Source organism: Sinocyclocheilus rhinocerous, unplaced genomic scaffold (assembly GCF_001515625.1).
Source record: "Sinocyclocheilus rhinocerous isolate Xijiao unplaced genomic scaffold, SAMN03320098_v1.1 scaffold3528, whole genome shotgun sequence".
Classification (NCBI taxonomy): Eukaryota; Metazoa; Chordata; class Actinopteri; order Cypriniformes; family Cyprinidae; genus Sinocyclocheilus; species Sinocyclocheilus rhinocerous.
In genome coordinates this window covers 20723-37081 of record NW_015656209.1, presented here as the reverse complement: position 1 = coordinate 37081, position 16359 = coordinate 20723, and the positions used below count along the sequence as shown (strand labels likewise).

Here is a 16359-nt window from a genome sequence, read left to right as displayed (position 1 = left end):
GCATTTGAACGGTCAATAGCAAATACTTAAACTAATAACTAAACAGTAGCTGATTCAGAAGCGCCAGATTGTCATAGCATAGTCAGAATTACCTCCTCTCCTAGGTTCACGAAACGGTCGTCCATAAAATGCATTGCTGTTCTGTTGTAAGTAATCTTAAAGATTCCTAAATGCATCTACTTTCGGAAGGCCACATAAAGTGCTTTTGCTTTCGCCTAGAAACACACAGCGTCTCCTTGACATGGCTGCTTCAACACTAACTGCTGTTCCTGAAACCACGCCTTCTTTCTTTGCACATTTGGGCGCATTATGCAAATATTTCCACATAGTGGGGTAGATATGTGGGGGCGTGTTAGAACGAGCCGTTTTAGGGGGGTGTGGCAGAGTCTTAACTTTGATAAAGAATATCTCTTTGGTTTTGAGACTTTAGTCTTTGCAACTTCAGGGATCTTATCTATGCACAATCAGCTTGTAACACTCCAAAGAGAAAGCAAAACTTGAAATCGCACCATATGACCCCTTTAAAATAATATTATTTGCACAGCTGTCCATTAGGAGGTTCTCACACTTTAATTCAGTTTCCTGTGCTTTATTTTAATGTTTTACATTTACCTGCTGCCATTCAGGGAGTTTTAATTACTTCTTAAAAAAAATTCTAAAAAAATGTAATGCATTATATGGAAACAACTATATTTTGATAATTCCTATTAAGCTTTTAATTCAAGTAAATAAGCTTTAAAATGTATATGTAACATTTTGTAAGAGCTGTAGCCGTGGTGTTTCTTATTGCAGTGTACATTTGTTTTCATATACATGATATTTCTATTCTAAATTGAGTTTTATCTAATATGAAAATGAGTCACACAACCACCGTTTTTTATTAAATATATACTTTAAATATATATCCTCTGTTTATTACAGTCATGAAATCAATTTATAAAAATACTTATTTTCACACTTAAAAGCATGAAACTGAAACATCTGACGATACTATGAAACTGATTATAATATAACAGCAGAGAGGTGATTGTGAATGTAAAGTCCCAGCATGACCAAGCTGTGTTTGTGGCTCAAACAGTGGATCACAGCTGTGGCTCAAACAGTGGATCACAGCGCTCGCAACGCCAAGGTCATGGGTTCGATTCCCAGAGAATACATGAACTGATCAAATGTGTAGCATGAATGCAATGCGAGTCACCTAACAAACATGATGAAAGTGTGTGTCAGATGTATAAAGTGTGTGTCAGGGCCTGTGCTGTGTGTTTGCAGGCAGGAGTGTTCGTTTCACCAGCACTGCAGTGAGGAAGGGGCTCAAATACAGCTGGATGTAGATCTCAGTGTTAATGATGAACAGAGGCATCAGGGGCCACGGCAGCACAAACAGAGACGTGTTGAACAACACTGCAAACATCTGAAGCCAAACTAACTTAGGGAGAGTCCTGCAATCACCACACACACAGAAATCACACGGGTTCAATCTCAGACTCAATGAATGTGTTAAAAACCTCACATGGAGCATGAATCGTGTGTGTGTGTGTGTACCTCATCTGTCCTCTCTTCCACAGCGTCCAGTAGAAACACACGTCCAGCACTGTCAGTAACGCGGCGTGAGCGATGATGAAACCTGCCGTCCAGTAATGAACGCTCATCCAGTGCCAGGCGAAGGCAGACAGCAGCTGATAGGGCAGCAGGAAGTACATCAGCAGAAACTCCGCCCACTGACTCCAGCCCGGCCAATCCTGATGCAGCACAGGGTGCATTAGTGCCCACCCACTTTTACAGCGGCGTCGGTTCTGTTAGTAATTATCCCAAAGTGATTTATTAAAAAGCTCTGTTATAGTGTTATATATACCCGATACGAGGAGATTCACAACATTACAAACTCTGATTGGCAGCAAAAAAAGTGTTAGAAAATCAGGTGAAAAGACAAAGATACAAGACTTTGAACGTCACAGCTTTAATGAGGGAAAGAACTACAATCCCATGCAGCTTTGTGAATGACAATCAAATTTAAAATGATGTAGAAATATGAAACTTTTCCTTTAATGTGGTTGATTATATCTATAGAAACAATTATATTTTTGTTTGTTGCTAAACATGCATATATATATATATATGCAGATATGTTTTTACCAGCGGTGTGTCAGTGGGAGCGTCTGGTGTCGCCGGGCAGCTGGTGTGAATGAAGGGCAGAAAGGTGTCTTCATAATCGAACAGGAACAGGTAGAGCAGCGTCAGACGAGGCAAGTTCCTCAGACTGATCAACAGGAACAGAGTCTTCCCTAAATACAGATCCTGCAGACACACATGATGATTAACAGCTAGGCCTGTCACGATAACAATTTGTTGTGCGAAATATTGCCCAAGAAATAATTGCGATAAGCGATATTATTGTAATTTTAAAGACCATTTTATGCCACTGAATATATAATCATAATATAAAAGCATAATAATGCAAGAAGGCCTACACACTTCCAAATGACAACAAACTTTTAATTTTTAAGAATATGTAGATCATGGAAATTAAGTATCAAAATTTTAGATACCTTAAAAAACCTGAATAAATAGTAAATAAACATTTTCTAACAAAAAAGTGCAAAGTAGAAAAAAAGAAAAATGCACAAAGAACTTTGAACTACTAAATTTGAACTAGCACCTCATGACTACACCTCGTTATGTACGAGAAGCTGCAAAAGACACAGGCGCAAGTGGAATGTACAAAACATGGTGACATTAATTATTAAATAAATATAATGGCCTGTAATGTGGGGTTTGGGTTTTGTTTTTGTTTCATGTTCATGTCCATGTCTTTTATTTTGTAATTGTTTCCTGATGTTAGTGTCATGCTTCCCTTGCCTCATGTCTCTCTGCCTTGTGTATGTGTCATGTTCTGATTGGTTGTTTTAGTCATGTGTCTTGTTTCCCATTGGTTTGTTCTTGTCATGTGACCCTCTTGTCTGCTATAAGTAGCCATCATGTTGCCATTGTCGGTCGTCGTATATTGAAGTTGTAACCCGCTGTCGGTGAGTCTAGTCTGTTTGTGCCTCGTCAAGTCTGTGTCTCTAGTCTTCGTCTGTTTGGATGACTGTAAATAAACTGCACTTGGGTTCTCACTACTCTCGCCTTCAGTGGACTGAATTCGTTACATGGCCGATATATGGCGTCACTAAAAATTATTGAGGTCATGTACATATATTGCGCGATAATTCGATATATTGATTATTGCGACAGGCCTATTAACAGCGAGAGTCACTGGTCAACACACACACAGAACATACAGAGACACCTGACAGCTCTGGGAGAAACGTGATTTAATAGTGCTGTGTGCTGAAACACACACACACACACACTCACCTTGTACTGCCAGAGGTTCAGTGAGACTGAGGTTTCTTTGAGTTTGTGCAGTTCCTCCAGGATGATCTGTCTGTGAGACTGATTCTCGATGCTGAACGGAGCCGCAGACAGATCGTCATCGCTGAGAGCAGACAGTAACCTGACACACACACACACACACACACGTGTCACAGGTCACTGATGATCACTGAGGAATGTGCAGTGCTGTGGAAATGCTCTGTGTGTGTGAGTGTTACCTGCCGTTGATCTGTTCCCTGCGGAAGGTTTCTTTATACTGATTGGTCCAGACGCTCAGATGCTCCACCCACAGAGTGACATCATCAGCGCTCCACCTGCTGAGCGGTTTACTGAGCAGCACCTCATGACTGGTGCTGGTACTGTACACACGCCACATTAACACCACCATCTACACACACACACACACACACAGTGATGATGCAGTGCAGCAGCTCATCCTTAGTGTGTGTATAAGAGTGTGTGTGTGTGTGTGTGTGTGTGTGTCACTCACAGTCATGAAGGTCAGCGTCGTCAATACTCCAGAGTAAAACTCTCTGATGTTGATCGGCGGTGGGTTCTGTGGCGGAGCTGCGCGAGGGGGCTGTCTCTTCCCCTGCTGCTGGAAGGCCTGGAGATGACAGAACCCCGGATCACTCAGGATGGCCTGCTTCCGTCGGCTCACGACTGCGGGAAACAGCTTCTCCACCGCATCCCTGACACACACACACACACACACACACACAGAGGCTGCTTCATTGTGCGTCTTACTGAGAACATGAACATCATACAGTGACCAGGACCAAACTTAACTCTGTTAGTAAATGTTTGGACATGCAGGTATCTAAATTAAAGGGGTCATGAACTGCCTTTGTTTTTTTTATTTTGTACTGTTCTCTGAGGTCCACTTATAATGTTATCAAGATTTTTGCCTCGTCAAGTCTGTGTCTCTAGTCTTCGTCTGTTTGGATGACTGTAAATAAACTGCACTTGGGTTCTCACTACTCTCGCCTTCAGTGGACTGAATTCGTTACATGGCCGATATATGGCGTCACTAAAAATTATTGAGGTCATGTACATATATTGCGCGATAATTCGATATATTGATTATTGCGACAGGCCTATTAACAGCGAGAGTCACTGGTCAACACACACACAGAACATACAGAGACACCTGACAGCTCTGGGAGAAACGTGATTTAATAGTGCTGTGTGCTGAAACACACACACACACACACTCACCTTGTACTGCCAGAGGTTCAGTGAGACTGAGGTTTCTTTGAGTTTGTGCAGTTCCTCCAGGATGATCTGTCTGTGAGACTGATTCTCGATGCTGAACGGAGCCGCAGACAGATCGTCATCGCTGAGAGCAGACAGTAACCTGACACACACACACACACACACACGTGTCACAGGTCACTGATGATCACTGAGGAATGTGCAGTGCTGTGGAAATGCTCTGTGTGTGTGAGTGTTACCTGCCGTTGATCTGTTCCCTGCGGAAGGTTTCTTTATACTGATTGGTCCAGACGCTCAGATGCTCCACCCACAGAGTGACATCATCAGCGCTCCACCTGCTGAGCGGTTTACTGAGCAGCACCTCATGACTGGTGCTGGTACTGTACACACGCCACATTAACACCACCATCTACACACACACACACACACACAGTGATGATGCAGTGCAGCAGCTCATCCTTAGTGTGTGTATAAGAGTGTGTGTGTGTGTGTGTGTGTGTGTGTCACTCACAGTCATGAAGGTCAGCGTCGTCAATACTCCAGAGTAAAACTCTCTGATGTTGATCGGCGGTGGGTTCTGTGGCGGAGCTGCGCGAGGGGGCTGTCTCTTCCCCTGCTGCTGGAAGGCCTGGAGATGACAGAACCCCGGATCACTCAGGATGGCCTGCTTCCGTCGGCTCACGACTGCGGGAAACAGCTTCTCCACCGCATCCCTGACACACACACACACACACACACACACAGAGGCTGCTTCATTGTGCGTCTTACTGAGAACATGAACATCATACAGTGACCAGGACCAAACTTAACTCTGTTAGTAAATGTTTGGACATGCAGGTATCTAAATTAAAGGGGTCATGAACTGCCTTTGTTTTTTTTATTTTGTACTGTTCTCTGAGGTCCACTTATAATGTTATCAAGATTTTTACATAAAAAACATAATAATTTAGAAGTAATAGGCTATTTTCTGTCTTGTTTTTAACCCCCTCATCAGAACGCTCTGTTTGAATAGGCGTGGCGGACTGCAGACTCGGAAGTAAACGCCCACTGCTGTGATTGGCTAATACTTGTGTATGTTTGACAGTGTACATTCTTCATAGATGGACGCTGCTGTGATTTAGGTCAAAAACACATAAACACTCGATATGCATCAAACAATCTGTTTAACAGACAAAGCAATAGTGATCCCGTAATAAAACAGTTACTCTCGCTTGTGTGTTGAGACATTACTGTCGGATCCAATATAGTCACACAGCATCGTCATTTAGTTTCAATCTTTCTGAAAATCCCCTGTCGAATTGTGCCTTGTTTGTAAATGAATCTGGGGTAAAATGAAGTGAACAAAGGAACAAGTTCTTACTGATGCAGTCATGTGCGAATCGGTGGGCGGGACTAAACAGGCAGTGATGTAGAATCGGAGGGCGGAGCTAAACAGGCAGTGATGTAGAATCGGTAGGCGGGGCTAAACAGACATTTACGTTTACATTTAGTCATTTAGCAGACGCTTTTATCCAAAGTGACTTACAAATGAGGACGATAGAAGCAATCAAAATCAACAAACAATGATGTAGAATCGGTGGGCGAAGCTAAACAGGCAGTGATGTAGAAGCAGGCGTTGATCTTCTTCTGTGGAGGCGGTGCTTATCCACACTATTACATTAGAACATTCCACAAGCTGTCGCTTTGGCAGACTGCCTTCAATATAAGTTTTTAGATTACCGACGAAGTTTTGAGTTCTGAATAACTCCAGGATATTGGTTTATTTCGCATCAGAGGGAGTGTCAGGCATGTTAAAAAGTGAATAACTTAAGTAATTTGTGGATTAGTGATTAATGGAGATGCGAACCGTTACAAACGATTCAGTCTGATTTGGTGAACTGGTTCGACCGGTTCACTAAGAAGAACCGGTTAAATCAAATGATTCGTTTGCGAACCGGACATCACTAAGTAACTGTAATGATATCTATATGTCTCGTCTCTCACCGGAGCAGGATGTTGACTTTGGGAAATCCGGTCCAGACCGCTCGGCATTCTGGGCAGTCTGTGCGGACGCGGGGCAGAGCGGAGGCCCACCAGTTGGCCAGACAGTGTCTGCAGAAGCTGTGTCCACAGGTGAGAGTGGTGGGGTCCACCAGAACCTGGTAGCAGCAGTGACAGCTGAACTCAGACTCAGAAAGAGCCGTCACCTCCTCCTCAGACTCAGACTCGTTGAGCTCCGGCTCCACTGGGATCCGCACCTCCATCTCACTCTGCCAACACACACACACACACAGATCATATAACAGCACAGCACAGTACGTCTCCTGTGAGTGTCTGCAGACAGATTAATGTCTTACTTCAGTCTCAGCGCTGGTCATCAGTTCTTTATATATTCTTTGTCTCTCCTCTGGCTCATATCAGCTCTTTCGGTTTATTCATTTTAAACACTCATATCTCTCTGATCACAAAAGAAGAGAAAGAGAAACTGCTTCACTTCAGCGCAGCAGCTTCCTACTCAAACACACACACACGTGATATAAAATGGGGAATTTCCATTGACATCTATTGTTTTTCTACCAAAAACACTACACATTATGTAAAATAATATTAAATATGGTTAATTCAAGGTTAAATGGGACATTTTTCTCAATCATCTATCATTTGGGTTACAGGACAGTAAGGATTTTCTGGTTTCCTACATTGTCCATTTAGCTAAACCTGCACATACCAACACACACTTTCAGTTTCACTCTGATGTGCTGTATTATCGTTACTAATATTTGTACATTCATATCTCATTGATGAACAATAATAATTCTTTGTAAATACAGTATATAAAGTTACTCACAGAGAAGCGTTGTTTTGGTTGTCGTCGTCTCTGAAAACCAGTTATGATGTTAATACAGTCTATATTACTGGCTCTGTTATTTTCACTGTGTGCTTTTAAGCTCTTGTCTGAACAAGGTTGATTTAGATCCATTTTGTGTTAATTTAATTCATTGTAATACTTATGCGTGTATAACTAAAAAGTATATTGGTATGGTTTCTAATTTATCTAAACAAGCACTACACTTTAACAAAAAGAACACACATTTTACAGAACCCTCATATTTAATGGTATTTAAAAATTTGCATTATTATTTTTAATAGATTACACTGTCATTAAAACATTTGCTACTGGTTTGAAAATGGTGTATATTACACATATTTGGCCTGAGTTTTCATTTCAATTAAGCTGTTTTGACCAGGCGTCTCTGAACTGTAGTGTTTCGAGCGCTTCGAAACAGTGAATCGTTTTGCTAAGAAGAAGTATTATTTGAGTTTTGAAAAACGTAAATTTCTTTTGACTCTCTTTCTTTCTGTTTATTTATTCATTTATTTAGTTATAGTTCACGGACATGGCACACATTTCTCGTGAATTCCGACCCGGCAGCTCCAATTAATCATTATTATAAGATTACAGTTGTGAAAACTGGTAAGGAAACGCTCCGGTTACTCACGTAACCTCTGTTCCCGAAGATAAGGGAACAAGCGTTGCGTCGTTATTGACGATTGTATGGGGAAACTCCTGTTTACTCTGTTACTGAAGCCTAATTTGTTAACGTTTGTGTAGCTGCACAAACCAATGGTGCTCAAGCCCGCCAGTGGGGGGCGGAGCCGACTGCTTTATAAGTCGGCCCGGAGAATCATTTAATCAGAATTAACGACTGAAGCGACAACCATCGATTGGCGTGCAGCTATAGCACGGCCAGTTACGCAATGCTCGTTCCCTTTTCTCAGGGAACCAAGGTTACGTGAGTAACTAGAGCATTTCCTATCGAAAGGTAACTCATATTGCATCGTCATTGACGACTGTATGGGGAACGCATTCAGTAGCGCCATGCTATAAGCAGATGCAGAACTAAGCCTGCTCTGCGAGCTCAGCCCAGAAACACTCAGTGAGGGCTCCATAAGCCTGAGCTACAAAGAGACCCGAGAACGTTCTACTTGACATAACTCTCCCCATCCGAGGGGGGGGGGGTAAACATTAAGCAGATGAGACCCGCGTCTGCAGGGCAGGGACGTCCAAATTGTAAAATCTAATAAAGGTAGACAGTGACGACCAGCCGGCAGCCTCACAAATCTCCCCAATAGAGATTCCACTGGACCAGGCCCAGGAAGAGGCCATTCCTCTGGTGGAATGGGCCCTCACACCTATAGGGCATTGCAAGCTAGCTGAGGCATAAGCTAGGGCTATAGCATCTACTATCCAATGAGATAGTCTGCTTTGTGACCGGCAGCCCTTACAGCGGCCTCCAAAGCACAACAAGATTGGACCTTGTTCGCCATCCGTGCCAGGGAGGGCTAAAAGGGAAATGACCTGTGCTTTAAACGGAGTTGAGAGCACCTTCGGTACATAACCGCTGTGCGGTTGAAGAACGACCTTACAGTCATTGGGTCCAAACTCAAGACAGGAAGCACTGACAGAAAGGGCTTGCAATTCACCTACTCCCTTGACCGAGCGTCATGACCCTTAAGCCGGCTGTTTGAAGCGGCTCAAATGGGGGACCCCTGCTGGCACAGGCGAGGAGGATTTAAGGTTAAAGGTTAGCACGTGGGTCACGTCACATGAAACTGGATCCTGGCTTTGTGCTGAACACCAGTCACTGAAGACTGACCACTTGAGGGCGTAGAGGCACCTTGTAGATGGAGCTCTAGCCTCTAAAATGGTATTAGTGACTCTCCCTGGGAGTTGGCTAGACTCCCGTCGAGTGGCCAGGCATGAAGGCTCCACAGTTCTGGCTGGGGATGCCAAATCTTGCCCTGCGTTTGCGAGAGAAGGTCTCTCCTCAGTGGTATTGACCACGGCGCTGCAGATAGCAGCTAGATCAACTCTGGGGAACCAGACTTGGTTCCTCCAGAGAGGGGCCACGAGGAGGAGAGAGCACTTAATTTCCCTGACTCGCCTGATAACCTGGGGTAGCAGGGTGATCGGAGGGAAGGCATACAGATGGGTGCTGGGCCAATCGTGGGCCGAAGAGGTCGACCTCTGCCTTGCCGAAAACTGACCAGATCATCTGGACCGTCTGGGGATGTAGTCTCCATTCCCCCGGAGCTACATTGTCCCTTGACAACATATCTGCTCCCTGGTTCAGTCTGCCCTGCACATGAACCGCTCGTAGTGAGAGGAGTTCTCTCTGTGCCCAAAAATGTGGTGTCCATTTAAAGGAGACATATTATGCCCCTTTTTACAATATGTAATATAAGTCTCTGGTGTCCCCAGAATGTGTCTGTGAAGTCTCAGCTCAAAATACTCCACAGATCATTTATTATATAATTTAGAAAATGCCTATTTTGAGTGGAAGCAGAAACACGCTGTTTTTCGGGCCTGTCTCTTTAAATGCAAATGAGCTGCTGCTCCCCGCCCCCTTTACCAGAATAGAGCTGCGCCTTTACAGCTCGTATCTGCTAAAAACATCTGTTTCGGTTCTGATTATCATGTTTATCGCGCTGGAATCATGCGTTTTAAACCATATGAGTTTAAACTTCTGATATACAGTTTTCTGAGTGCACACATCCGAAGCACACGGACAGAAAGCGGCTGTCACAGCATGTGAGTACTAAACTAAGTTCACATTAGCACGTTTAACAAGTTTACGTTAAAAACACACATGAGTTACAAAAAACAGTCGGTTATGTCTGTGAAGGTAAACAGCTGGGAAATAAATCGCTTGTTTATTTTAGATCTGTGTGGCAGCAGCAATAAACAGTAAATAAATCAATAAATCCACAGCCCTGCCGACTCCTCTGAGGCTGGGACTCTAAACAGTGTTCTGCTAAAAACATCTGTTTTGGTTCTGATTATCATGTTTATCGCTCTGAAATCATGCGTTTTAAACCATATTAGTTTAAACTTCTGATATACGGTTTTCTGAGTGCACACATCCGAAGCACACGGACAGAAAGCGGCTGTCACAGCATGAGTACTAAACTTAAGTTCTCATTCACACACAAGTTTACGTTAAAAACACACGAGTTACAAAAACAGTGGGTTATGTCTGTGAAGGTAAACAGCTGGGAAATAAATCGCATGTTTATTTTAGATCTGTGTGGCAGCAGCAATATACAGTAAATAAATCAATAAATACACTGCTCTCTCGTCTCCTCTGAGGCTGGGACTCTAAACAGTGTTCTGTGCTCGTCTGTGCAGCCAAACACAGAACAGTTAGCATGCTTTGCTCAAACTTTCGCTGTGGCTGGTAAACCGTTGTCGCTTGCGAAAACACAATAACGGCGCCGTGGATGTAAACTTACAGATTAAGGGCGGTGATATTATAATGAGATCCCTTTGCCACGTCACCAAGGGAGCGAAATCAGACACTCGTTTTCTCAGACGCTTGCAGAAAAAGGCTTACCAAAACAAAGTGACTGGGTTAATCTTTTTCACGTTTCCTTGGTTGGTAGATGCACCATAGCACTTAAAACCTGGAAAAGTCAGATTTTCATGATATGTCACCTTTAAGGCTGGCAGGAAGGTCTTCAGGGCCAGACAAACAGCCATCATTTCGAGGCAGTTGATATGCAGGTGTCGCTCATGGGTCGACCAGGAGCCGTACGCCGGGTTGCCCTCTTACAGAGCGCCCCAGCCTGAGCTGGAGGCGTCTGTCGTGACCACCTTCCTTCTGGAATTCGTTCCCAACTGCACGCCTGACTGAAACAGGCGAGAAGTTGTCCAAGGGGCCACAGCTTTGAGGCAGCGATGGGTTACCCTGATATAAACGTGGCCCAGGCTCCTGGCGTGGGACGGAACGCAGGCTTTTAGCCAGTATTGAAGGGGCCGCATGTGTAGCAGGCCCAGGGGAATAACTGAGGAGGCGGCTGCCATGAGGCAGAGCATCCTCTGAAATGCCCTGTGGGGATGCGCAGTCCCCGGCCTGAAAGACGCTGCCGCTCGCTGGATAGTCAGGAAGCATTCCAGCATTAACCAAGCTCGCATTTGTACAGGGTCTATACCTGTTCCCAGAAAGGACACTCCCTGTCTGGGAATCAGAAGGAACACACCCACTCGTCAGCTTCAGATGTCGTCAAGGACATGGAGTCGTTGACAACCACGCTGAAGGAAACCAGGCGCTGATCCTCACGTGCAAAGCACACCAGCGATATGAGGCGCTGCGGGGAGAGTAAAGCGCACGGGCGCTGGGCCGACGCAACATCACTCAAGCCCAGGAAGATGGCCCCGCTGTTCCGATGCTTCTTTCTCTTGGGAGAGAAAGGAGTTTGGAAAACAGAGTGGGGAGAACCGCCTTCGTGGAAGAAGGCGATCCACGAGCGGAGATGGGCGAGACTTATGTTCTCGCAATGAGAACATGAAGCCTTGGTGCGTGCAGCCTCTGCATGGGAAACCCCCAGAGAGGCGACACACTCATCTTAACCGTCGGCTTTCTGTCGCCGGATGGCCGCAGGGGAAAATATCCTTCCACTGCCGGTGGCTCAATTCCACGGCGGGAGTGAAGAGCAGGCTGAGCTTCTCGGCTTCGTCACAGAGTCAGAGAAGAGATGGTCTCGTCTCTGATTCGCTGAAGGAGAAGATTCTGATTAAATGATTCTCCGGGCGACTTATAAAGCAGTTGGCTCCGCCCCCCTCTGGCGGGCTTGAGCACCATTGGTTTGTGCAGCTACACAAACGTTAACAAATTAGGCTTCAGTAACAGAGTAAACAGGAGTTTCCCCATACAATCGTCAATAACGACGCAACGGGAGTTAAAGTGTTTTCAGGGTTGATTTTTTTATGTAAAACATTCATGTTTTCACAAATGCAATGGTCCTTTTATTTATACTATGTCCTTTTATTCCTGTCTTAAACTTATTTATCACCCTACATCCTAGTACATCCCTACAACTTATTTTTATTCTATTCCTATTCTATTTTATCTATAGTACACCTACCTGTACATACAAATTATTCTTTTTTTTTTGTGGTTTATCTATATTTATATGTGTATTTTATTCACATCTTATTTGTACTATCTGTGTGTTGTTGTCTCCGTGTACTGGAAGCTTGTGACACTAAAACAAATTCATTGTATGTGCAAACATACTTGGCAATAAAGCTCTTTCTGATTCTGATTTAAACCAATTAAACTGCATAACATACTGTATAACACATATATATGGAACAACATAATAACCTGTACAGGTTAATCTGAAAATAACCTGTATTAGTTGGGAAGTTCGTAGGCCTAATTGAATTACATGACAAGAAACACGACCTAAGCGCCTTTCAATATAAAATTAAGAGTCTTTGTGTGTATATATATATAAGCACACAAAGACTCTTAATTTAAAACGTTCATAAATAATTGGGCGGAAATCTGGTTTGATTTGATTCTAGATTATTTTGATTCACCGAATCCCTGCTCGACTGCTTTTAAATAATAATTAATCTATATAAAATGTTCACTGTGTATTTTAATGTAATATAAATTAAAGTTAGCTGTTAATTTTGTCTGCGCTGAGCAGGATGAACCAATCAGTCGCTTGTGATGACTGGATATTTAATGCAAAGATCACTTGTGCGGATTTTAATTTATATCATTTAATATATGGAAATAATTACACTATCCAGCGTTCATATGTTTCCAGTGACTGAAAGATCGTGAAAGAGCGCCTCCTGCAGGATCACACAGCGAGCGGAAGCGCAGGAGACTGCTTCCGGTGGCGGGGGTTAAAGCTTCCAGAGTGTGTTTGTGTGTGAATCGCTGCTTTACAGGATGGAGGTCACCAGACAGAGTAAGACGATCAAAATAACCAAATACTTCACCTTTAACCCGCACGCAGACCCACACACCGCGAGCGCTATAGTGACGGCGTGTGTGTGTTAGTGGTGTGTGTGTGCGCGGGAGATGTGTGTGTGAGCGTGTGTTAATGTGTGTCAATCTGTGTGTTCTGCAGATTTTAAGGAGGTTCTTCCAGAGGTGTGTATCGCTGTGCAGGAGGCGGATTTCATCTCTATAGACGGAGAATTCACAGGTGTGTGTGTGTGTGTGTGTGTGTGTGTGTGTGTGAGAGAGAGAGAGATTATGTGTTAAAGTGTGTGTGTGTGTGTGAGAGAGTGTGTGTGTGAGAGAGTAAGGAGAGAGTGTGTGTGTGAGAGAGTAAGGAGAGAGTGTGTGTGTGAGAGAGTAAGGAGAGAGTGTGTGTGTGAGAGAGTAAGGAGAGAGTGTGTGTGTGAGAGAGAGAGAGAGAGATTATGTGTTAAAGTGTGTGTGTGTGTGTGTGTGTGTTGTAGGAATCAGTGATGGCCCGTCAGTCAGTGCTCTGACCAATGGACTGGACACACCAGAGGAGAGATACACTAAACTGAGGAAGGTAAAGAACACACACACACACACTCTCACACACACACTCTCTCACACACACACTCTCTCACACACACACTCTCTCACACACACACTCTCTCACACACACACTCTCTCACACACACACTCTCTCACACACACACTCTCTCACACACACACACTCTCACACACACACTCTCACACACACTCTCTCACACACACACACACACACTGATGCTTCACTGACTGTCCATTAGGAATGTGACCATATCAGTTTTTAACATCACAATAATGAATAAAGCATTTATGATATTATCACAGTATTAAAGTGCATTGAAAGATAATCAGACATTGTTAATGTTGCTTTTTTACTCTTAAACTCTAACAACAAAAATGAAGCAAAAAAAGTCTTGAATATTTTAAAAACTAAATGAACATTATCAGTTCACAAATAAATTATAATTTATAGAATATGCACAATGGACTGGTTGAACATGACTAAAATTGACAACATTTACTGACTAAAATCTAAATGTAGTCTATTATGAATAGATGTGATCTTCCAATCAAACATGTGGGTTGCATCAGTAATTGGTAAATCGTTGCACCTGCTGTAAGAGTGTAAAAACATTTCAGAAAATGAACACAATCTGAGATGAACTGTGTAGTGACATGAGTTTTGTTTGGATATATTCATCATATTAGTCATCCGAAGATATCATCGAACTTCAGCTCAGTATTAATATTATTGTAAATCCCTGTCAGTGTTTTTGATTGCACGTTTATCTCTTGCCTAACACTGAATAAAGGCATTTAAGTGAAAACTTCCTGTAGGTGTAAATATATTGCAATTGCACAGTGCAGAAAACAAAAACGAGCTTTGTTAAAAATCAGCACACATTTATAAACGGAGCAGGATGATCTTGATTAGTCTTGATCGTTAGGCTCTGTGATGATCAGACGATCTGCTGTAGTTTGTGTGTGGTGTTCAGTGTGTGCTAATGCTCTGCTGGTTTCCTGCAGCACTCCATGAACTTCCTGCTCTTCCAGTTCGGCGTCTGCACCTTCAGATACGAGCCGAATCAGTCCACGTGAGCATCAGAGCCGTGTCTGTCTGACGTTCATCTCGGTGTCATGGTTGGGTTTATAAACCGTTACCCAGCTCTCTCTCTGATCTAATGATATAGTGTTAAAATCAGTCCCTTCAGTTTTTCGCAGTCATGGAAAACAAGACAACTTCCACAAAATGTCCCATTTTTTTGCAATCCTATGTAATTTACCATTTAACCACAAAAGAAAGAGGAAAAAAGCTCAGTACTATAAGATTAGAGTGAGAAAAAATATGCATGTAATTTAAAAAAATGCTGATTTTTTTTTTTATGCATTAATTTATTTATTTTGTACTTAAATACTAAATCTACCTGGAAAAACTTAAAGCACTATCTACCTGTTTGATATGGATCCTTTCTTTTGTTCAGTGCTTCGTATTTGCTGCTTTATTCATTTCATAAGACCGAAAATAAGAGAAACTCACAAAAATTGTTTTAAAAAAAGTGTCAATTTGGCAGGACACAAAAATAAACAAACTGCTTTTTTTCTGTCATGTATGACTATTGTACAACTAATGTGGCATGAAGTGATGTCTTTATTTATTTATTATTATTTTTAAGAAGTAAAAGACATTTTCTGGAATTTCAGGAATTGCCGCCACAAATTATTTAATAAAATGTAAATATTAGATGAAAATTGATGAGAAATGTAGTGTTGGTTAAGCTGAAGCAGTAAAATTAATAAACTAAAATGCTGTAAAGCTATATATTAAATAAATAATTGTCTTTATCACAAAAAAAGTTGAGATCCTGGTAGGACTGATTTAGAGCTGGTTTAGATGTGAAAAAGATCTGTCTCCGTCTCACAGGTACATCACTAAAGCCTTCAACTTCTACATCTTCCCCAAACCCTTCAGCCGCACGTCTCCAGACATCAAGTTCATCTGTCAGGTGAGAGACGTTTGTGTGTCACTAGTGAACTGGCCTGATGCTCGTGAGTCTGACTCGGAGTCTTCATCATCATCATCTTCCTCCAGAGCTCCAGCATTGATTTCCTGGCCAGTCAGGGCTTCGACTTCAACAAGGTCTTCCGCAGCGGTCAGTGAGTTTGACTTCCTGCCGTGTGATTGGCTGGTGGAGTGTGCTGTGTGTTTGTTTGACAGCTGTGGTTGCCGTAGGGATCCCGTACCTGACGCAGGAGGAGGAGTCTCAGCTGAGGGAGCAGTATGAGGAGAGGAGGAGCCAGATCAACGGGGCGGGGCCAGTCTCGTACACACCCACCTCGGGGACAGGCGTCTGTAAGGTGCCTGAAGACCAGAGAGACTTCATCCGGACGGTGGAGTGAGTCACACTCACTCACTCTCTCTCTCTCTCTCACTCTCTCTCTCACTCTCTCTCACTCCTCACTCTCTCTCTCTCTCTCTCTC

At 43.2% G+C, this 16359-nt stretch overlaps 2 protein-coding genes and 1 pseudogene across 2 annotated transcripts; 1 reads left to right on the top strand and 2 right to left on the bottom strand.

The window, feature by feature from the left end:
* Positions 1-911: 911 nt before the first annotated feature.
* LOC107719902 (bifunctional apoptosis regulator-like) lies at positions 912-4026 on the bottom strand. Its single transcript, XM_016527443.1, has 6 exons — positions 3863-4026; positions 3591-3760; positions 3355-3493; positions 2134-2295; positions 1543-1739; positions 912-1439 (listed from the first exon to the last, which is right to left on the bottom strand). The coding sequence occupies exons 1-6, from the start codon at positions 3866-3868 to the stop codon at positions 1244-1246; spliced, it is 870 nt and encodes a 289-aa protein (XP_016382929.1). The 5' UTR covers positions 3869-4026; the 3' UTR covers positions 912-1243.
* Positions 4027-4156: 130 nt separating this feature from the next.
* Positions 4157-7072, bottom strand: LOC107719900 (bifunctional apoptosis regulator-like). The gene is made up of 6 exons (XM_016527442.1): positions 6924-7072; positions 6571-6836; positions 5099-5300; positions 4827-4996; positions 4591-4729; positions 4157-4162 (listed from the first exon to the last, which is right to left on the bottom strand). Exons 1-6 carry the CDS (start codon positions 6942-6944, stop codon positions 4157-4159), a joined length of 804 nt encoding a protein of 267 aa, XP_016382928.1. The 5' UTR covers positions 6945-7072.
* A 6169-nt stretch (positions 7073-13241) lies between these two features.
* LOC107719899 (poly(A)-specific ribonuclease PARN-like) overlaps positions 13242-16359 on the top strand; it is an 8672-nt pseudogene continuing 5554 nt past the window's right edge.